The sequence below is a fragment of the Paramacrobiotus metropolitanus genome, unplaced genomic scaffold (genome assembly GCF_019649055.1).
Source record: "Paramacrobiotus metropolitanus isolate TYO unplaced genomic scaffold, Prichtersi_v1.0 Parri_scaffold0000025, whole genome shotgun sequence".
Taxonomy (NCBI): Eukaryota; Metazoa; Tardigrada; class Eutardigrada; order Parachela; family Macrobiotidae; genus Paramacrobiotus; species Paramacrobiotus metropolitanus.
Window position 1 is genome coordinate 793,893 of NW_026570245.1, and position 22,258 is coordinate 816,150.

At 40.9% G+C, this 22,258-nt stretch overlaps 3 protein-coding genes, 2 long non-coding RNA genes and 1 pseudogene across 13 annotated transcripts; 4 read left to right on the forward strand and 2 right to left on the reverse strand.

Moving 5' to 3' along the window:
• Positions 1–1,863: 1,863 nt before the first annotated feature.
• LOC129587464 (uncharacterized) lies at positions 1,864–3,656 on the forward strand. Its single transcript, XM_055481222.1, has 2 exons — positions 1,864–1,999; positions 2,088–3,656. Exon 2 carries the CDS (start codon positions 2,394–2,396, stop codon positions 3,447–3,449), a length of 1,056 nt encoding a protein of 351 aa, XP_055337197.1. The 5' UTR covers positions 1,864–1,999; positions 2,088–2,393; the 3' UTR covers positions 3,450–3,656.
• Positions 3,657–4,696: 1,040 nt separating this feature from the next.
• LOC129587465 (uncharacterized) lies at positions 4,697–6,727 on the forward strand (annotated as a pseudogene).
• A 1,988-nt stretch (positions 6,728–8,715) lies between these two features.
• LOC129587423 (uncharacterized) lies at positions 8,716–17,849 on the forward strand. 5 transcript variants are annotated; one of them, XR_008690358.1, is made up of 12 exons: positions 10,110–10,394; positions 10,536–10,690; positions 10,985–11,137; positions 11,752–11,862; positions 13,980–14,033; positions 15,767–15,858; positions 15,927–15,980; positions 16,042–16,124; positions 16,341–16,595; positions 17,316–17,369; positions 17,432–17,558; positions 17,713–17,849. XR_008690358.1 is itself a non-coding variant. In XM_055481164.1 (10 exons), the coding sequence occupies exons 2-10, from the start codon at positions 10,335–10,337 to the stop codon at positions 16,716–16,718; spliced, it is 1,140 nt and encodes a 379-aa protein (XP_055337139.1). In that variant the 5' UTR covers positions 8,716–8,961; positions 10,245–10,334; the 3' UTR covers positions 16,719–17,093. The 5 variants fall into 5 exon arrangements, 4 of the variants coding, with proteins under 4 accessions (XP_055337139.1, XP_055337138.1, XP_055337137.1 ...); XM_055481164.1 differs by lacking the exons at positions 17,316–17,369; positions 17,432–17,558; positions 17,713–17,849 and adding an exon at positions 8,716–8,961 and having other exon boundaries at positions 10,245–10,394; positions 16,341–17,093; XM_055481163.1 differs by lacking the exon at positions 17,713–17,849 and having other exon boundaries at positions 17,316–17,449.
• Positions 9,990–12,673, reverse strand: LOC129587425 (uncharacterized). Of its 3 annotated transcripts, none has more exons than XR_008690361.1 (5): positions 12,081–12,673; positions 11,656–12,019; positions 11,016–11,195; positions 10,489–10,934; positions 9,990–10,423 (listed from the first exon to the last, which is right to left on the reverse strand). It is a non-coding gene; the product is annotated as an uncharacterized LOC129587425 (long non-coding RNA). The 3 variants fall into 3 exon arrangements; XR_008690362.1 differs by having other exon boundaries at positions 10,489–10,606; positions 10,667–10,934; positions 11,656–12,673; XR_008690360.1 differs by having other exon boundaries at positions 11,656–12,673.
• LOC129587426 (uncharacterized) lies at positions 15,977–19,491 on the reverse strand. 2 transcript variants are annotated; one of them, XR_008690364.1, is made up of 5 exons: positions 19,352–19,491; positions 19,222–19,280; positions 16,493–16,573; positions 16,303–16,427; positions 15,977–16,088 (listed from the first exon to the last, which is right to left on the reverse strand). It is a non-coding gene; the product is annotated as an uncharacterized LOC129587426 (long non-coding RNA). The 2 variants fall into 2 exon arrangements; XR_008690363.1 differs by having other exon boundaries at positions 16,303–16,573.
• Positions 18,966–21,903, forward strand: LOC129587424 (ras-related protein Rab-18-like). 2 transcript variants are annotated; one of them, XM_055481165.1, is made up of 6 exons: positions 18,966–20,040; positions 20,265–20,382; positions 20,469–20,541; positions 20,701–20,777; positions 21,095–21,265; positions 21,569–21,903. In XM_055481165.1, the coding sequence occupies exons 1-6, from the start codon at positions 19,973–19,975 to the stop codon at positions 21,683–21,685; spliced, it is 624 nt and encodes a 207-aa protein (XP_055337140.1). In that variant the 5' UTR covers positions 18,966–19,972; the 3' UTR covers positions 21,686–21,903. The 2 variants fall into 2 exon arrangements, 1 of the variants encoding a protein (XP_055337140.1); XR_008690359.1 differs by having other exon boundaries at positions 19,757–20,040; positions 20,701–20,786; positions 21,105–21,265.
• The last annotated feature ends 355 nt before the right edge of the window (positions 21,904–22,258 follow it).

A 22,258-nucleotide genomic window follows, 5' to 3' on the forward strand; every position in this document is an offset into this window, starting at 1 on the left:
CAAGAAAGAACAAGAAACTAAAGTGCAGTCTGAAACGCAATGAAAAGAGAACAAGAAACTAAAATGCAGTCTGGCTTATCGTTTTTTTTGTGGAACGAACTCAACATGTTCCAGAATTCACGCGGTACATAGTACCAGTACACTGTACTATAGTACCAGTACACTGTACTATAGTACTATACTATGTACACTGTACATAGTACCAGTACACTGTACTACACTGTACACACTGTACACTGTACACTGTACCAGTACACTATAGTACTATACTATGTACACTGTACATAGTACCAGTACACTGTCCTATGTACACTGTACATAGTACCAGTACTATGTACACTGGTACTATGTACACTGTACATAGTACCAGTACACTGTACTATAGTACTATAGTACTATAGTACACTGTACATAGTACCAGTACACTGTACACAGTGCACGTTTATGAATTTGCTGTGCATCGTATTGCATCATGATGTGGAATTTGGCATGTTGGGTATCTACATAGTCCTACATATCTTTGGATGCAGTTACGTGGAATTCTCTGGTATCTAGAATTCGGTAATAGTATCAGACAATTATGACTTTGCTAATTTAACACTTCGTTGACTAGCAGTTTTGAGCAACGAGGCTGACTTTCTTGGTGGAAGTCACCAGAAGCATCCCATTGGTCAGTAAGATCTTCTGACCAGTCGTTCTTTTTGTTTTAATGAGATTTGGCCAATAACACTGACCACTGAGACAAAAGAAATATATTTGCACGTGCGCCAGATTTACTGACGAGAAAGAATGCTTTTGATGGGCTGCTCTGCTTATCTGCTAATTGATCGCAGGCTCGCATCCATTGTCTTTGCTTAGTCTAAGCTGACCCGGATTCAACCTTTAATCAAAGTGCCCTAGCGGTATGCGCGCGCCTGTTTGTTAGCTGCTCTGGTCGTTTTCCATGTATGAGACGGGAACCTGAGAAGGTTCACGTCGTAGAATCGGAATTGACGTAATTCCGTCTACCAAACAGATCTGGCAATGCTAATCGTCTAACGCTATGGAAAAGCGAAAAAAAGACGTGACTGCGAGAACTTTTTATCCAAGACTGAATTTCGATAGAAATTCCCCAAGGGCAACTCTGCACTGCTGGCTACAGCAAGCGCACGTAGCTGCCACACCGTGCGGTGGCGCTGAGAACACTACGGTTTCGCCACGCGTAGGCGGGCGCGCAACAACAAAACGCGACAGACTGCCAAGCGAGGGTGTACGCTGAGTACGCCTGCGCGCATACATGTATACCTTTCAGTCGAACAGCGGCATCATTGGGCAGTCTTCCCAAACGTCCCAATGCGCCTCATTTTTTTGTAAGCGATCGGAGCCTCATATGATGCTCAAAATCGGCCAGTAAGTTACTAATAGTATCCAGTACATGGCCTGATTTTTTCGATATCATACATTCACGCATTTGAACGGTGTGACCATTTGAACGTACATGTCCCGAAGGGATGGTGACTTCCACCATCTCTATCCTGGACTTCCGGCTGCACTGGTTGTGTCAAAAACAGCACCAGCGAAAACTAGACGCTTTTTCACTCACACAGCCCAAAAACTGCTGTAAAAATATTTTTTTGAAATTAGTTACTGAATTAATAAGGCCAACTCTGGTGAGAGTACTTAACCACGCTAGTCAACGAAGTGTTAATCATTCCGAGAAACACGGAAAGATAACCGTCATGCGGCATGCCACAATCTGCACCCAATTAATTAAAGGTAAGCGCTAAACCCGGGTCCGTTACGTACGATGCATTTGCAGATCTATGTAGAGCGCATACTATTGCAGCTGGATTAGGCATCTTATCATTACACAGGCGCTTTATTTGATCGCAGTTTGTAACAATTTCTCTGATTGATTGGTTAGCGCGTTTAAGGGAAATGGCCCGGTACATAGCGTCCAAAATGGTCCAAGACGGTACATTTCTTCTTCCACGCTTTGCCGGTTTGGTTCCTCCTGACGGTAAGAAATTTATTTCGCTAGATTTCTTTACAAAGTTAGCCAACCAGTTTGACGAACTAGTTTCCATTGTTTTTTTGTTTCTTACTAGTGTTACCAATTCACAATGGCCCAAAAGGAGCAAAAACATTTTCTCCTAGTCTCTGTCCCGGGCTACGGGCACACTATCCCCATGGTATAAGGATTGGCGAGTAAGCTGGCATCTCGCCAACACAAAGTCACCTTCGTCATCTGCAAATCCGCCGTGGAACATATTCGCAAGAAGCAAGAGATTACTACGGAAGATGAGAAAACCATCCATGTTGTCGGACTGGAGGACGGCATCCCGGAGAATGAATCAGAGGATATCGTCAGCTACACATCTTTCTAAGGATTCAAAGACAATGGTGTGCCGGCAATGCAAAAGCTGATTAAAGGTCTCCCTGTCGCTAGACAGCCGCCAGCAGATGGTGAAGAACGCTACGGTATAAAAGTGCCGGTTAATGCGTTGGTGGCGAATATTTTCATTGCAGCCAGTTTAGTCGGATGTGTTGAACGAAAACTGCCCTACTATTTTCTGAACTGCTCGGCTATCGGACCGTTCCGCAGTATGCTGTATGTCACCGAGCGCACACCGGTAACCGAGAAGAACGACTTGGAAAGTTTTGAGACTGTCCGCCCTGAGTCGGAAGGTCCGCAACCGGCCATCGGTCAAATGATGAAGGGGATGCGTTTAGCCATTAATCAATTCTTGTCTACCGGCAACGGAATCCTTATCAATTCTTTCCGGGAAATTGAGCAGCGTTTCATCGATGAGATCAAACAGGATTCGCGTATGAGAAACATGGAGTATTACTGCGTTGGACCGTTTATGCCGGAAGAGAAGGATGATAAAAATCCCAGCCATGCCGAACTGGGACAAAAGGTCACGCGTTGGCTGGACCGTCAACCTGACAATTCAGTGGTGTATGTGTCGTTTGGCTCTGTGGTCGTTCCCAACGAGAGCCGTATCGTGGAGATAGCTAAGGCTCTGCAGGCATTGAAGAAGCCGTTTATTTTCTCCATCCGCCAACATCAGCAATCCATTCTGCCAGGTGACGTACACGTCGGCATCGATACCCACTTGGACAACCCGGAAGCACCAGGACTATTTCTGCACTGGGCACCACAAAAGCTAATTTTGGCCCATCGAGCCACGGCGGTTTTTGTTAGCCATTGCGGATGGAACAGCACTATCGAGAGTCTGTTCAACGGCAAGCCAATTGTTGGTTGGCCGATTTTTGGGGATCAGATAGAGAATTCATTGTGGATTGAAGAGATGTTTTTGGGGGAGTCATTGCTTCGCCGCGAGCACGCTGATAATGATGAGGAGAAAAAGAACATCACGAGCGATAAAATTGTCGCAGCTGTTCGGCGCGTTGGATATGAGAGTGATGCGGCACGGAAGTCAGCGCTGCAATGGATCGAAGGATAAGATTCGAAAGGCCGTTGCACCGGGTGGAAGCTCTAACAGTGAATTGCAAGACTTTACTGATGCCGTAGTGTAATGCCGTTTGCCAACTCCAATTAAATTACTATACTTTCTACGGATATTTTTTTGCGTTGCTTCCCTGTTACATAATTATTCTCGATGTTATCGAGCTGTCAGTACTCACTACATAACTGGAGATAAACGCACGCTGCGCGAGCTTCGATTATTTTAAAAAAAACTTCTCTATTTCATATTAGAGTATCATTAATATTAACTATTAACAGACAAAAAATTGCATATTATCATTGTCGTATACGCGTGCCTGAAATTTAACGTTGATGTAATTCGCACACTTTTATAAACTTTACGGTACCGCTAATAAAATGTCGCTGCTATAAACAATTCGGAAGCAACGCAGAAACAGAACAGAACACCTTAAGCAGAGTACGTACTATATCCGAAGAAGTCGACATGGAGAGCTTTGATGTCGTTCCACCGGAATCGGAAGGCCCGCAACCGGCGATCAGCCATATCATGAAAGGTCTCTGTTTGTCCATCAACCAGTTTATCGCTACTGCTAACGGAATGCGGGTCAAAGTTGAGTTTATTATATATATTTCACCAGTATTGCAAAATTTTACAATTTTCGCAATGGATAACTATTTTAACTGCAGCTTCTGGCTTCATGTCAGCAATCAACAGTTTATTCTTACACTTTTTCCGATCTGTCTGCATTATAAATAATAATGCATTTTAATTCGTATAAAAATAATCCGTAATAAAATTTAGGCGGCTGCCAGATAACTACAAAGTATTATTGTATTATTATTGTATTATTGTATTATTTTTGTATTATTGTATTATTGTATGTATAGTATGTATAGTATTACTGTATTATTGTATATAAAAATAACTGTAGTATACTCCTAAATATCATTCTTCTATTATGTCCATTATCCGTACGCTACAATGCAAGATAATAATACTGGTTTTTATGATACGCCATATTTTATTGTTAATCTCAGCGAAATATGTCTCCTTGCTAATTCTGACGACTCATGGTCAGTCTGATAAGTACCATGCTGTTTTGTGACTCTACAGGTACTTCTATCGGTACAGTAGTGGTTTAAAACCTGTTCTGTAGAATAGCTGACAGCATTTTTTTTCAAACTGCTGGGTATTGCAAATTTCCATAGTTCTCCTATATAAAGCAAACAAGCAGCCTGGTTTATCCGCTTTTGTGAAACGAATTCAAAACTTGCTCCAGTATTCGCGCGGTACAAAGTATAAGTACACCCTAGGGTAGTCACAGCTCGTGCATTTGCAGTGGATCGTATTACCTTATGACATTGTGTAAGTTTTGCATGTTGGATATCCACATACTATATATATAGTATAATTTATTTTACATATCCATCTTCGGACATAGTTACGAATTGGGTACCATGTCTTATCATTACACAGGCACCTTTATCGTGCGGGTTGACTGGTGATCACTTTGAAGTTTTCTTTCGATCGTACAGAATATTTATTTTATCCACGCTTTGCCGGTATAATTCCTGCTGGCGGTCAGAAATTTATTACGCTAAAGAATTCTCAACGAAGCCAGAACAACAACTTGGTTTTAGTACAAATTTGTAGTACTACCAATTAACCATGGCCCAAAAGGAGCAAAAACATTTTCTCCTAGTCTCTGTCCCGGGCTACGGGCACACCATCCCCATGGTAGGATTGGCGAGTAAGCTGGCATCTCGTCAACACAAAGTCACCTTCGTCATCTGCAAAGCCGCCGTGGAACATATTCGCAAGAAGCAAGAGATTACACCGGAAGATGAGAAATCTATCCACGTTGTCGGACTGGAGGACGGCATCGCGGAAAATGAATCAGAGGATATCGTCTGCTACATGTCTTTTGTAGGGTTCAAAGACCACGGCATCCCGGCAATGCAGAAACTGATTAAAGGTCTCCCTGTCGCTGGACAGCCGCCCGCAGACGGTGAAGAACGCTACGGTATAAAAGTGCCGGTTAATGCGTTGGTGGCGGATATTTTTATTGCTGCCGGTGTAGTCGGGTGTGTGGATCGTAAACTGCCCTACTATTTTCTAAACTGTTCATCCATTGGACCGTTCCGCACTATTCTGTATATTACCGAGCGCACACCGGTAATCGAGAAGAACGACATGGAAAGTTTCGATTTTATCCGTCCCGAGTCGCAAGGCCCACAACCGGCCATCGGTCAAATTACAGTATGAAGGAGATGTGCTTAGGCATTAACCCGTTCTTGTCAACCGGTAACGGGATCCTTACCAATTCGTTCCGGGAAATTGAACAGCATTTTATCGACGAGATAAAACAGGATTCGCGTATGAGCAACATGGAGTATTACTGCGTTGGACCGTTTATGCCGGAAGAGAAGGACGATAAAAATCCTAGCCATGCCGAACTGGGACAAAAGGTCACGCGTTGGCTGGACCGTCAAGCAGACAATTCTGTGGTGTACGTGTCGTTTGGCTCTGTGGTCGTACCCAACGAGAGTCGTATTGTGGAGATTGCTAAGGCTCTGCAGGAGCTGAAAAAGCCATTCATCTTCTCGATCCGCCAGCATCAGCAATCCATTCTGCCCGGTGAAGTACGCGTCGGCATCGATACGCACTTTGACAATCCGGAAGCACCAGGGCTGTTTCTGCACTGGGCGCCGCAAAAGCTGATTTTGGCCCATCGAGCGATAGCGGTTTTCGTCAGCCACTGCGGATGGAACGGCGTTATTGAGAGTATGTTCAACGGCAAGCCGATTGTCGGTTGGCCGATTTTTGGGGATCAACTGGAGAATTCGTTGTGGATTGAAGAGATAGGTTTGGGAGAGTCTTTGCTTCGCCGCGAGCACGCTGATAATGATGAAGAAAAAAAGAACATCACCTGCGATAAAATTGCCGGAGCTGTTCGGCGCGTTGGATATGAGAGTGATGCGGCACGGAAGTCAGCGCTGCAACGGAAGGATAAGATTCGAAAGGCCGTTGCACCGGGTGGAAGCTCTAACAGTGAACTGCAAGACTTCATTGATGCCGTAGTGTAATAAGTTCATGTTAACTCCAACCATATAATTTCATGCAGCAATAATATTGTTGCGATGTGGCTTAGGTACATTCTCTAGTGGCTAGTTATATCGACAAGTGCATTTACAATGTTAATTCCTCCTAATTTCTATTTTTTGATTTTTTGCGTAGCTTCGCTGTTACTTTGTTCTCGATGTTATGGAGCTGTTAGTTCGTAATTAATACAAACGTGCAAACATGACAAACAATTATCCGTGATGCGGCCATCCATTTTATTGGCATGTAGTGTCCATCGGGATCCCTAAAAACGAAAACGCCAAAAAATGCGACTGATACTGTGCGTGCTACAATAGCGGTGTACAAAACGAAAGTGGGTAAACTGACCTTTTGATCAAACAGACAACAGTGTCCAGAAAAAAGGAAGTGGTAAAAACATCTTGAGTACCGACATGACTTTTTTCATCGCTAACAAAAGCAGCCTGAAACGCGAATAAAGATGCCTCGAAACGTGGGTGCACAAAACATTAACAATAAGCAAAATCGGTAAATTTTATGTTCGTATATATATTTATCGGATGCGCTCCGCGTGGCTATTTTTGCGGAATTTATTAGCAAGGGCATGCTGCAAATCAAACATAAAATATAATGTATGTACACAACAATGATTAGAAGTAGTGCGTGCAGGAGCTGGGAGCATTTTATTGTAAAAATAAGTACAGACTTAATCGTTGATGATCAAAAACAAAAACAGGTTAACAATTCACAAAAGAAACATCACATAATGGTGTTAACAAACAGCAGAATAATGTTTCCGAATGCATTCAGCACATCATGCACGTAATAATGCATCGGAAATTCGGAATGCACCGTGTGCATTGCACACTGGCAAGATAAGCGCGCTCCATATATAAAAACAGTACTCGTATTCAATGGCCGCCATAATTTTTTTCGGCCAGCCCTATGTTTGGACGAAAACACAATCTGCTCCCCTACTAGGCGTTGTGCAAGTTGGTCTAGCCGTTGAATTTCAGTTTTTGTCCACAAAGCACTCTGGAAATGGCATAAAATTAAGCTTAATTTCAAGCGCTTAAAATCATTTTTGATTTTCTGGTTGAATGAATTATTTTTCAAACATTGTCACGACTCGCTCCATCGATGCCTTCCCTTCCGAAGGTGCTTCCTGCGGCATCGCAACGGCAAAGTCTATTGAATTCTTGTTCAGAAAATGGGAAAAAAACCGGCGACCTCGCGAAGGAGGGCGTCCTGCAGTTTAGGCACGCCGACAGTTATACCGCTGGCGGTCCGCTGCCCTTACCCAGAAGTGCAGTCCAAAGGGTATAAGGATACCGCTAGATGCCTAAGGCAACAGATTTGTTTATATTTTGTTACCCTTGGAGTGCGGCAAAACTGAAAATTTAGAACGAATTTTGCTTGAGAGAAAGGCAACCACGGTAGTTAAACTGCAGCGCGTTTTGAGAAGATCGCCTCTAGTTCTGAAATTCCTGTGATTCGTGACACTCAAATCTTCGACACCCAAATGCAAAAGGTGGTGGATAGATTGAATGATCCATGAAAGTTAAATATAAGCTCAATTTTCCGACCAGTGGTTTATGGGAATTTTTTAGTGATGTGCTACTACAGCTTTCTGCTACCTTACTTACTATTTACTAATCTAAAACTCAGTTGCTGATCCAAAAATCATTTTGATGGTAGACATAAAGATATACTCCAGACATAAATATATACCCAAACGTATTGTTAGTAAAGCGTAATTGATTTTCGAATTTCGAAGCAGCCACTGTTTTGGCTTTCGTTATGCGAAACTGAAAACTGCAAATTTTGATACATCTTCGAAACACAACTATAAATTTCTGTAAGTAAGAGTTTCAGTAAGATGTTTCTGTAAGTAAGAGACTTAGAGAACTTGATAAATTTGCATATAAAATTTTATATATGGCTGAACATGGCGCTTATGTTACGGGACAGATTTAACACTTTTGATACAGGTGCTGCCGCATGGCGCGTAACGTCATACTCCAGCTGGGTGACGACAGCAAGTACATGGACTGTCATCGGGTCTTATAAGTTGCTTGTCTTCCTCTATGTATACTTTGGGAATGCTTGTGTGTGAGCGAGCTGTGTCCCTGCATTAACAGTTAATCATCGTTGATTGGGTAATATTAGAGCGCATAGTATATTATTCGCTGTACCCGCCACGCCATGCACTCAGAAACCGGGGGTTTTTCGGTTCTTGATTTTCGATTTCTCGATTTTTAGTATTTTAATAAATTGCAAGTAATAATTAAACGAAGTTGGCTTTCGCGTTGTGAAAGTACTGGTATTCCATTTGTTTAATTTTTTACGACAAAGTACTAGGTCAAATTATTGTTAAATCAACGGATTAACCATCGTTCGGCTCAACTGAAGACCATCGTCGCAAAGCCAGCTCCAAAATTCCCAGGTTTGACATAAGTCAGATGAATTCTTAAAAAAACATAATGATTGATTATTTGTTAAAAATAATTTTCAGCGGTGCACCGCAGCACCAGTTCGAATTTCGGGTTTCGAGCGTTCGTTGTTTTAGTGTAACACAACGCCGTAGTGAAAAGATATTTGAGTCAGCTATGGTTTATTATTTGCGTTTTGCAGTTCAGGACAATATCAAGTACTGTAACGTTCGTTTGGACGGGAATGCAAAAGCCTACTATGTAAACTCTTCGGTCCGACAAATTTTCCGCCGTTTTTGCTTTCTGCTAATTTTTTTGGCCTAGCCGTTCTGACCACTATATAAGCAGAACGCATTTAAACCGCGTAGTAATATTTGTATGTAAATAATAATAAACGCATACGGCATCGTAGAGCGATGGCATGCAGAGCGATGGAATTACTGTGCGCGCAGACGCACTTGTATAACGTCATAAGAAAAGATGATATATATAATTAATCCGAATATCCGAAGTGTTTTTTTTAATCCGGCATATCCGAAGTGTTTTTGTTGTAACCTAGAATATTATTTGCTGGTTAAGGGTGTTGTAGCAGCTGCTGTTGTAACTTCACTAATAATTCTATCGATTGTTAATTGTTATTGATAAGGGTAAGTTGTTTCGTATACTTGTCAAACCATCTATTTATTTTTAATATAACAATATGCAAAATGTTACTAAACGTATGTAAGTGTACGGTATAATTAATAATAATTAATAATAATCTGAGTGGTGCGTAAGCTGCTTTATTACCAGTGTAATGTGTTGATCGCATATCCGCGTCAACAATTACTGGATTCTGCGTAATACCGTAGTGCTTATGAAGGAGACTATATAGAGGATCTTAACGTGTGTCGTTTTGATTCCGGAAAATTTTTTGTAGTAATCAAATTTATCCACTGACCAGCATTTCGATCCAGTTTTTTTTAAAAGCATCATCCGTGTCGGAAGCGAACTGTCTATTAGTGTTTAAAACTACCATCATGTCCCGTGTGTTTTCTTTCGATTGTACGCGCGTTAACTGTCGGAGGAACTGATTGCCGTTTACAGATTAATTTAATGGTAGCTTGTTTAATTTAATTTAATGGTAGAACTTCCGGCACGGGATGCATGCATGTAACGGGGCCCGAAGAGCGCAGTCGCTAGGCAAAATGAGTTTTTTTTATCAAGTGTACTCAGCCGGGGCGTTTGTGAGGCGCAGCCGTTTGGTGGAATGGATGGCATCGTTAAACTTACACCTCTCTTATGTATATCATTGCAGCTGGCCAATTTGGGCATCGGTCGCGATAAGACCCAGGCCCTGTTCGATTCAGCCAACTACACATTCGAGCAGAAGGACGGCGATTCCCTGATGAACAACGTGGAGACCAGCTTAAAGGATTATCTCCGCCGGAAAGAGGTGGCAGCCAAGGTGCGCATATATGTGCCGGCGTATTAATACTAGAGGAAATGAGAAAATGTGCCCTTTTCGATCTGACGACACATTGGCATATATATACACATACACACTCATCTGATCGCTGAGATGAAATGGCGTTTTTCATTTCCGTAGCGGATTGCCAGCCACGCCATTAAGCTGCACGATGACTATCTGCGCTCCAAGTTCGAGAACACCACCATCCGCTACAAACGCTTACGGGATATGCCGTTGAATTTATATCGTGACTCCGACATACCGCATACCGTATTACCCAAAAAGATCAGTCCGTAAGTAGTCGTCGGGAAACGGTTGTTATGTGTCGATAATAACGGTCATCATGGGTACGATCGATGCCGTGTACACCGGGGCGATTACGACCGCGCCGGCAGACAAAATGTTATGTAGGAAACGGGAGAAATTGCCGGTTGTTACCACCATATCGGTTCCGATGTAAATGTTTTGTATTGGTCATGACGATATATAGACAAGGGAGAGCCGTTGCTCCCTCTCTCTTCTGTTCGATTGTCCGCGCTGAGAATCTCTCGATTAGCTTAATTAACTAATTCACTTGTTGTTTGTAGTTATTTCAAACAGGAAGTCAATCACGATTACCGCACTGTTAAGATCCCCGACCAAGTCCCTCGAGATAGCGAGGAAATCATCGATGCCGTCTATTACAGTGTTGAGCTGGATGGGGTGTTCCGGCAGAATCGCAAATCAGATCAGTTTATACGGTAACAAAATCACACTCGCTGTGGAAATTCCAATCCTTTTTAGTAATCAAAGAAATATCTGCAGAATAAACCGGGCAAAGCTGGAATGAAATGAGTTAGTTTGGGAAAATATACTTAGTACACTTTATTATAACTTTTTCTTAGCCAGTGCAATAGTTACGGGTTAAATGCAACTTGCAAGAGAAATGTAGTGCAGTGTAGCTGTAAAAATTTATCAAGGGAAGTTATAAGCTCGGCACTTGTGCAGTAGTGCGCATACGTGCATGTTTTAGGGTTATTGTTGCCTGTTGGTATTGATCTTGATATTTTTTTCGCGAATGGATGCGCATTCTTGTCAGTCGTACTCGGTACAGTGCTTTATTTTTATTATGCTAAGTGTCTGCAGTCTTGAGGTTTGTTTTGCAGCAGCTATGCAATGACTGCAATCTAATAAGTTTTCGGTTGCATAGATGTTGTCGGCCGAAAATTTGCAATAATTTTGTATTATTTACACCATTGATAGATATAATTATACTTACTTGTACGGTTGTACCCAATACACTGAGTTTACTGGCAGTACAACATTTTGTATTGTTTGATTCCTGGGAATGACCCTGTTATGTGCAATCTTGCAGATGGCAGTATTTCGGTACGAACGTGGGCTTGATCCGATTATATCCCGGTCGCGAATGGGATATGAATTTTGCAGGATTTTATAACGATTATGATCCAAGAATTCGTCCATGGTAAGTTGGGCAATGGTCGCCTCCCGGTAATATGCGCCATAATAATTTAAGAAGTACGCCAAGCAGAGCGTGAGTGTTTAGTCAATAAACTGGCGTCGACAATTCCATTTGCTTAATATACTACGCCGATATATCTGCATCGGCCTGGTTCGAGCGCCTGAAAAGGAGGCAAATTAGAAGCAGCCGGTAATATTATCAGCACTTTACACGACACCGACTGTCGGCATCCATAGTTATCCCGCTGCAAACTTCCCAACGCTACGCGTCGCGTATTTTCATCAAACTCCGCTCCGGTCTAATGGTATCGTTTTTCCTTGGTGCGCAGCAGCAGCCCATTTTTTTTCGCTGACACAAGTGATTAAGTTGAAAGCTGGAAAAAATGTCTGTTGGGAATTTGAGGTGAACAGTGCGTGTGCTGATGAGAGCACTCCCGGGTGGATTGGGGGCATTACAGCGACGTTACAGGAGAGGGGAAATGGAGGAAATGTTGACCTTTGGGGTATAGACGTGCGGATAAATTTACCCGAGGTAGAAAATGTTTGTAGGCCGCTGGCGGTTATATGTGAACGGCAATATGATCCAATAAAACCGATTACGCTCCATGTTATAATCGGCCTGCCGCTCGGGATGCCTGCTGAATATATAATGTGACAGAGCCGGTTAAAGTCAATTTGTATCTGTTTATACACTGTCAAAGCCATTTGGATGGCGTATAAACGGACTCACAACATGCAGGCTTTTCATTCAGGAGCATTTCTTTATTACGCAAACGAGGCGTAAAGATTTGAACTGAAATATATGTTGATCTTAACTCTACGGAAATCTTGAAGTGTATAGGGTTCCCATGCAACCAAAAGAAAGTTTTTGTTAGTTACTGATGATCATTTAATTGCCATTGGCGCTTCTTCGGTGATTTTTTGATTGTTTTAAAATTGGTGTTTGGAATCGGCTTAAGTTAAAACTGGATGAACATATACTAAAAATGAGTGGATATCTTCTTAAAATTGTGCTTTTAGGAAAGGATGGAGTGATCTACAATACTGAATATTTTACTCGTTGTTTTCTCTTGAAATAAACGTTTTCGCGTGGTTGCTTAATAACAATGCCGGTTTGGTGATATCTCGCAGCTTTTGTTTACTTTGTTTACGTACTTCTGGAAAACTGCAGTCTTTATGGATTATTGACGTTTAACCCGGACGGCATGGAATAAAATGCAAATTATGTTGTGTTGATCAAACAAGGCAACGTTTTTGATAGACAGGAATAAAATGGGATAGGTGCCCTTTTGCATGAGCAGTTCGGTTAGTGGCATATCGTGAGAGCTTATCAACTGGAGTTGCCTAACGTTTTTGAGGCGACGCTTTTTTATTGCTTCACTGGTCTGCAGCGAAATTAATGACGCATTTCCTTCATTCCAAGCACACAATTTTTGATGACAGCCTACAATTCTATTCCCGATAATGACCCATACAAATCATCATAATATATTGATTTGGGATAATTGCTTGGAATTTGAAGTGTTGGCGGATGCTGTATGCAGTCCAAATCTATTATTCAGCTTAATTCGTGATTGCTTATACTAATATTAAATTAATGAACCACTGGAATTAAAAATAAGGATTTATTTTAATATCAACAGTTTCGGCACTTTTATTGAGACACCCAATTATTAAGATTCGGATGATACGGTTATGGTGCCACTCTACTACGTCCAGATCTGGCTTTTTCTAAAATGAATGACGACTATATAGTTTACACCATTAATCCAATAATTTTGTGCATTTAATTGTGTGCTTTTGCATTATTTAAGAAGTGGTTATGTAACTTAGAATTTAGGAGACATTTTCCTAATTTTGTGTAATAACCAAAATCGGCGTCCCAGTGCGTGATGATTTAGTTTAAAATTTTTGCATGCACATAGTTATGTTTTCATAAGTCGGTTTTATAGATATTAAGTGCACTTTGGTTAAGATTTGGAGAAAAATACCTGGATGTAAATTTGACACTATTATTATTAAAGTGGAGGTTGAACTGGAATTTAGCTGACCCGTGTATTGTGCACCAATAACTGTCCATAAACTTTGTCATGAAGATACGTTATGCTGGTTTCTCAACAGGTATACTGCTGCCACAAGCGGACCGAAAGACGTTTTGATAGTTCTGGACTGCAGGTAAAAAGCACGGCTGTCAGTTTCCCCATTTCACCGGTTTTCTAATCAGGTAGAAAGTGTATTATTTCACTGACATAAAAATCAATACCGCTGGCCAAGTTTACCACATCCGGCGTTGAGACGATGTGTTAGAGAATGCCGCTGGACGTTGGCGATTTTCCTTTTAAAGCATTGCAGCGCGGCTTGATGCTGCCGGCAGTGGCTCCAGTGGGGTGACCTTTTTATTTCCATTTTACAGTGCCTCAATGATCGGACAAAAATTCGATATTGCCAAATCAGTGGCGGTGACTGTGATTAACATTTAGGAAACCGTTATAGGCACCCATTTTGAATTGATATTGCATATAGTATTACATATTATGTAAACGTAATAAAATATTATTCATATATTCTAGTATTCGCGTCACTCGAAAATGTCGACGACCTGAAGCATCATCGACATTTTCGTGTGATAGGAGAAGGAGAAGCTCTGGAGCCTTCCCCGGAGTAAGTACAAAAAGTTTTTTTACGAATGTGTGCACCATTGAGAATACGAAAAAGGGATGCCCCGCTGTCGCCGCATGTCCAGCTCCAGCTGTACATGCTGTACTGTAGCGAACAGAGGCCGGTCACGGCAGTATTTCCAGTTGTCCAGCTTCAGTTGGCGGGGTCAAATCAGTGCGGCCCTATGGTGTGTTCCTAGTACTTCCTGTATTGTTGAACTGATTTCTGGAGCCTTGCCCGCGAGGCGCGAACACAGTACTCCCAAAGCCGCGGCTCGATAGGCTTGTTTGACAGAAGTCTTAAAAGCTGATAAAATCTAACGGTACCCTAAACGGCCAGGAAGAGGGCAATGAATGACCTGACTAACACGAAAGCTGACCTTATGGTCACAGCAGAAGACGCGGTACTAATTCGCTCTACGTTGGCTGATTTGACAAATCGTTTTATTATCGGCTGGAAGCCTGATGTATTATTATTTTTATTATCGGAATGAAAATGTGTTATTATTTATTATCTGAGAACAGTGAATGAGTCAATGATGGAATCTGTTGTATATAGTATTAATTAAAAAAGGGTGCCTATAATAAACACGGTGCGAAAAGGGGTGCCTATAATTTACGGGGGTTTTAGGAGGTGCCTATAAGGGTACCCTAACATTTAACACATTAACCAAGCAAGGTATGTGTGTGATGGAAAAGTGCTGCACAGTGTTTGTTATTCGAGTACTTACCATTTACCGGCAAACAAACCGGCCGTTTTCTGCAGGTGCTGTTAAGAATGTTTGCGCAAGGGAAAGCTATTGGGATTCAGTGGGAACGTGAGTAATCGTTTAATTCGTCTCGAAATGACCAAACCGAAATTCGAACACACTCAACAGTTGTTTGGCTTTCGTTTCGTGTACACGAAATTTGTCCTGTAAGCTCAATGTTAATAATGCAACCAACCATGAGCTATAAACGCATTTTGGTGGACTTGGTGATATCGGGATGCTATCGGTTTTGCGTGCACATATAGTAGAGTAATGGCAAATGCAGTTGAGCTGTAGATCAGTAGATGTCATAAATCTATGTTAAATGGTACGGAAGTACATGGTAAAAATTACAACGAATTTTTTCATTTTTTTTACTGGAAGTTGCCCGCACTGTTAAAAAAACGGTGCGTCATACCACCAGCAAATTACAAATATTTTACGTATCTACGGTGATTAGCCAACTAATAAATTCCCTTAATAATAATAATATTGTTTTCAGAATTGGTTTTCGAACGGCTTTGGAACTTCTCAAGTCGCCTGGACGGGCGCATTGCCAAAGTATTATTTTTGTTTTTGTAACCGATGGAAAAGGTGCGATCTGGTACACCAGACGTGAGCGTAATATTGGCAATATTATAAAAGCCTTTCATATTTTTTAGACATTGATAACGAAGAAGTACGATGCCCGCCGGGATACTATACACGTTCAGGCTGTACGAAATTTATTTAGAACGTATAAAGCTACCGAAATATTTACATTGGGATAACGTGCAGATGTTCCGGGCCCGGTGTGCCGTTATAATTGGACCAAAGTGTGGGATCTTGCCAAAGAACAAAACCAGCTGATCACACCAAGGGTATGTGCGACAATAAAATACTGATGCCTACGTACACTGTGAGAACATGAGTTATTTGTACACAAGGATGAAGCAATAAAATATCGTAAACAGTTTGAAAGAAATAATATATACACGAAGACAGTGAACAATCTGAACCTGAATTTTTCCGCCTTTTTAATACTGCATATGGAATTACCCTGTTAAAACTGGAACACAGTTTACAATGTTTTGCAGGCACGGATTTTCAGTTTTTTGACTGTTGATGAGGGCGAAGTCTTTCCCGGAAATCTGTCGTGCTCCAATAATGGTGTGATGATGCGCCTGACCGATGGGGAAGATCTGATCAACAACATGAAACCGTACTTCACGGATCTGGCTGAGCGTACCATGGACTGGCCGGGATTGTGGACCGCTCCGTATGTGGACGCTTTGGGGATTGGGGGTGGCCATAACGTATGCGGTGTCGGCTGTCAGCAAAATAACGGGAAAGTAAGAAAAGATCGTAGTGCGATGTGTCAAACTTATAAGCACCACTGCCGATTAGAAGAGAGCACAAATCAACAACCATTTTACGCAATAAAGAAATGCAAAAAATTTACATTTTTTTCGTGATCAATTTGTAATCAATTAATTAACAATTTTGTAATCAGTTTCTGATCAGTTAATTTAACAATTTTATAAATGTTTCAGATTTACTTGGCTTTTCAGTAAACTTCTTATGAAGCAAGTATCAGTGGACACGTATGTATTGTACGATAAAGGCTGCTGCTGTCGATTTCTGAGTTTGTGTAAGATATATACGATTTATACGAGTATGGCATACAAAGATAATACGATTTTATAATAATCTGCGTTATTTCGTATAGAACTATCGGTGTTGCCGGTGTGGATGCTACATTAGAAGAAATCGAACATTTTCTCATACGTTACTAGTGGGGCTCCGTCTACACGCTCATTACTAACGGGAAGGAGAAACAATTCTACATCCCAAACTGAAGCAAAGCAGTATATTAAGTTTACAAAAATTTCACTTTTTATAATACTACTAATTAATTTCACTTTTTATAACACAAAAAGAGAGAGAGATAGACGGGCACAGTGTCAAATTGTTATCGTTTTTTTAACCGATGGAAAAGGTAGGATACTCTAGACGTGGAAGAAAGCTTGGATATGCTGCAAAAACTGTACTCTGTATATCTATATTTGCAGACATGGATAACGAAGAAGCACGATGCGCTCCGGGATATTATACACGTTTAGGCTGTAAGAAATTTATTTAGAAATTTGGAATGTTGCTGGAATATTCAACCCGGGAACATGTGCAGCTGTTCCTGGCCGGTGTGCCGGTATAATTGGACCAAAGTGTGGGATCTTGCCAAAGAACAATACCAGTTGATCACACCAAGGGTACACGGAGCAGAATACGGACTACATGAGATGATTGATCTTTAGGTCAGGTTTTTTGTTGTAAATATTAGGGGTTATTTTTTTGTAATTATGGTTATTTTTTGACATAAGTTACTAGTATTTTTGAACATTTTGTTTAATTTCTCGCTGAATAAAACTCGTGGGGAGAATTTGTTGCTGGCGATGTTTTGCACTGCAGGATGTAATGCCGGAAGGATACTGGGATGCCACCTGTTGCAGGCACTGACTTTTCAGCAACAGTGGCGGCGCTACCGTCCATGCACGGGGCCACTGCCTTCCATTAACCAATACTTCTGGTCCCCCATCAAACCGGAAAGTTTCATCAAAGCGATACGAAAATCTGTCTTTTTTTTAATTTAAGCTTAAATTATTCGAAGGTATCAATCTGTCGTTTTTTTAATTTAGGTGTAAAAATATTTAGTCGTTCAAAATGATCAGGGATCATATCGTTGAGCCGCGTCAGTCATATGTACTGTTACGGATGGAGGTTGGTAAGTTAGCGGCGTTCGACAGCTTGCTGAAAAAGCTGCTTTAAAAACTCATGGCTGCGAATCTCGCTGATTTGTCTATTTTGAAATTAAACCTTGAATAAAGGTAATTATCATATATTGCTGTACATTGAATTTAATAAACATTCAATACTAAACTTACATTAATTACTTCCTTTCTGCACTGGTCGATGGACATTTTCAAACCAACGTAAATGAAAAAAACCTACATTTATTTCCTGATGTTGTAGAAGCGCGACTTCTTCCACCGCAGACAGAATGGCGAAATTGGACCCCAGCCCAGTGGTTCGAACAAAAACTGGGCATGCCGGCGCCAGTGCCACGATTACTGGCACGATTTTATCGGAGGGAATTTGGAGCTCTCCTGAACCGGCAGCACGGCCTAACGTACAACATGTACTTCATGACGCTTTCGCCATCTGATTTGCCAGATGGAGACTTCCATCAACATCTCCAGGATATTCGGGATGACACAAAACTGATACTGCGCCATTCCCAAAACATGTACGTTATTCTGCGCAAAAACTGCAGCTTTTTACAGTGTAAAACAGTAAGCAAAAACATTTAAAAATAAGCTTGACTAGAAAAGTTAAAAAATATCACTGTTTGCAAATTCTAAAAAATCGCCTATTTTTTTGGAACTGCAACAAAATTTCTTCATTATGCAAATTAAATTACGGCATAAAGCGTTTTTCCTTACTATTATTTTATATTTTACTCTCTCAGCTACCTCTTCATGAAAGGCTAGTCAAGGCTATCTCAAGCATTAAACGAGCTAACCAAACGGGAATTACTGTCTGCTTCCTCTTTTCATGCCTAACAATCTACCCGCAAAATTATTGCTGCAGTGGAATGTTGCTTAATTTCTTGTTGCTCATTATTTTTTTGTAGGGAATGGGTTGATGCAGGATTGGTGATCTGGGATGCCGACATCGTTTGGAAATTGTAACTAAACAATGCTGACTTTCCGTGAGCTGATGTCATTGAAAAAAATAAAGTAAAAAAGATGCCGCTCTTCTACCTGCTTTTAGTGTTTCCTCGCGCAATTCTTTCTCAAGCACTTAGTCTTTACTCTTTAGGGTAGGCCAGTAAGCCTTTTATACGTCACATACTAGTACAGAGTAACTATAAGAATGAATACTGGCTGTACTGCATTAAGCACATTATTTATTACTTACTTCGTTTTTTGTAATCCCATTCTAGCTTGCAAAACGTTACGGTGACGATCGTCATAATCCTGCCTCAACGTGACAGATCGCGCAAATGAATATGTGCAAATGTAAAACAGTGCGGTAAAGAAATGCTTACGCGAGTACCACATCCAACTTTCTGAGAGCCGTTTGATTAAAGATCCATCCAACTTTCTGAGAGCCGTTTGATTAAAGATGATCAACAGAATAATTTCATAAATTACTTAAAAAGACAAAGACAGAACTCAAAACAGCAACAAAATTTTCTGCAAAAGAAGAACTATTTGCTCAACTTGGCTTGACGCAGACCAGCCGCCACAGCGAAGTATTTACCTGACTACTGTGTTAGGAGCGTGGCTCTGTTCGTTAGGTTGCCGGCTGTACGGAGAATATCTTACGATATTCTGCTGTACGCCGATAGCCTAGTGGTGCCTCTCTCGGCCTTAGAGTATAGAGGTTGTGGGTTCGATTCCCTCAATCGGCAGATTTTTTTGCGAGTTCTGTAGTCAGCAGCGGCCAGTCTGGCAACTGGTTCGCGCACGTAGGAGACAGGAGTTTGCACTTTGCAGTCGCGTAGAAAAACACAAGTCTAAAGTTCCGAGTCTATCGAAGCCGCGATGCACTTGCTTGCATAACCATCGTCGACAAGCTAGGAACCGACCTTATCAATCAGCTGATTTCTATCGGTGTATTTTAGAGACAATAATTACTGTATATTTTCCATACTTGTCGGAGAATTATGGATACAACACCCATTACGACGTTGAAGCTTCTCATAATCGGGGAATCTGGAGTTGGGAAATCCAGGTACTTAAGTACTCATAAGTCATAACTCATTACTGCAATCAGAAAGATCGAAGAATTAAATTAAATTTAACAGTTTATATTTTGTGCTTAAGTTATTTACTTCATTATCCTCATACCAATAATGAATAACCGAAGATTTAGTTTGCCCGTGGTGTGTTATTGTTTTGGAATGTACATGCATGATGTGATATTCTTTGTGTACGGTACTAATCTACGTATTCTAGTTTATTGCTTCGATTTGCGGATGATACCTTCGATCCTGAATTGGCTGCTACGATTGGTGTGGATTTCAAAGTCAAAAATCTCAATTTTAACGGCAACGTAGTCAAATTGGCTATCTGGGTAAGACGTTGTCGGTAATTAGCGGGAACTTGTCTGAAACTCTTACTGATCTGGCACGACTAACGAGTAGTGTTTTCTGTTTGCAGGATACAGCTGGGCAGGAAAGATTTCGGACCTTAACGCCGAGCTATTATCGAGGTGCCCAAGGGGTTATTCTGGGTGTGTATTCCATCAGATTTTTTTATTGTGCAAACTTGCACAGAAATCATTACGATTGATGCCACGTATTACGAAACTGTAGGGTTCTGTTGAATTACATTGCTCAATCCATAATGCCTGTTTCGTTCGTAATTATTGGATGATTTTTTTTCATTTTAGTGTATGATGTCACATCCAAAAGCTCCTTTCAGAAACTGGAAATGTGGTTAGGCGAGGTGGACTCGTATGCGAATAAGCCTGGGATGGTACGGCATAGAAAAATTGTATTTATTTTTCTTTTTATTTTTTTAATATATCGATGCATAGGTCTATTTGCAAGTGGAATGCAAAATGAAAGAGCAATTTTCTCTAACATACACTGTAAGCTGTACTGCTGCAGAGGTTGTTTCTGTTTTCGGGATCTAAAGGTTTCAGACTTTCAGTAACGAAAATAACGGAACATTGTTCGCTTTGATTTACCGTATTTGTGTTACACAAATTAAATAATTATCGCATGGTGTGTTTCGAGTATTGTGCGTTTATATTTGTTGAAATTTACTTAACTTTATAACTCATGGATTTAGGTGAAATGTTGGTTGCCAACAAGATTGACCAAAGGACGGAGCGAGTTATCACACGAGAAGACGGGCTGAAATTTGCACGCAAACATTCGATGCTCTTCATAGAATGCAGTGCTCGTACGGCAGATGGAGTGGTCGCCGCCTTCGAAGAGCTGGTCGAGAAAGTAAGCAAGCCGAACTGTAATGAGTATTTTCTGATTGATAATTTAGCTTGAAATAGAATTATATACCGTTTGTACTTTTCTTGTGCATACTTCTTGCTGGGCGAATACACTCAGATCTTTTATCGATGCTGATGTCTATCAGTGCTGCGGTTGTCTGCAAATGCAGTGTTTGAATTTGTGCTTCTGTTGCTCTCCATTTGTGTTGCCTGCCTTCATTTGTTTGCGTTTGTATAGCTTCAGTGAGTTGCAACACCATAATTTATTTACCGTACCTGTTGATTTGATGAAGTAAGTTTATTTCAGATTCTCCAGACTCCGGGATTATGGGAACAGAATATTGCTAAGGGAATAAATCTCAGTGAGAAAGCCGAAACGGATGCATCTGCTGGCAATTGCGGTGGATATTGCGAATTAGTATGAAACTGTTTTCGCTCATCTCATTGGAACCTTAATCCTGTGGATCTTCGCCTTTGGGAGAAAACCCCTTGTATGCTGTGGCGCATTGTGTGCAATGCCTAAAAACACCTACCACGTTTAGTGATTTTGTTTTTTTTAAATACTTCCGGATTTATTGTTTGCTAGACTTCCCGTCGTTACTGGTTGTACAGTATGGATTTGTTTTGTGAATTAATAAAATGTTCAAGGATCTTGTTTGCGCGTTTCAGTATGGTTTTTGACACTCTTTACGTTCAAGATTCCAGCCCCTTTTCGACGCTTGTCACGTAGGCCGTGCTATAATTAATTTTATATCTATGTGTGATGTACGTAAGATGTATTCATTTGTTCATGCTGCTTATTGCGTTTGTTTTGTGTACTTCTACAGTACTTTGTTAACCCTAAAACAATTGTTAGTTACACAGTTATAGATATCGACTCGAGCGCTGGAGATGTGGCATTACACTTAAATGTAATTTATTTTTTGAGTATTTTTTTAGCAATAGTAGTACATTAAATTTTAAAAGAGATTTAAAGAAATTACAGCTTTAATTTATT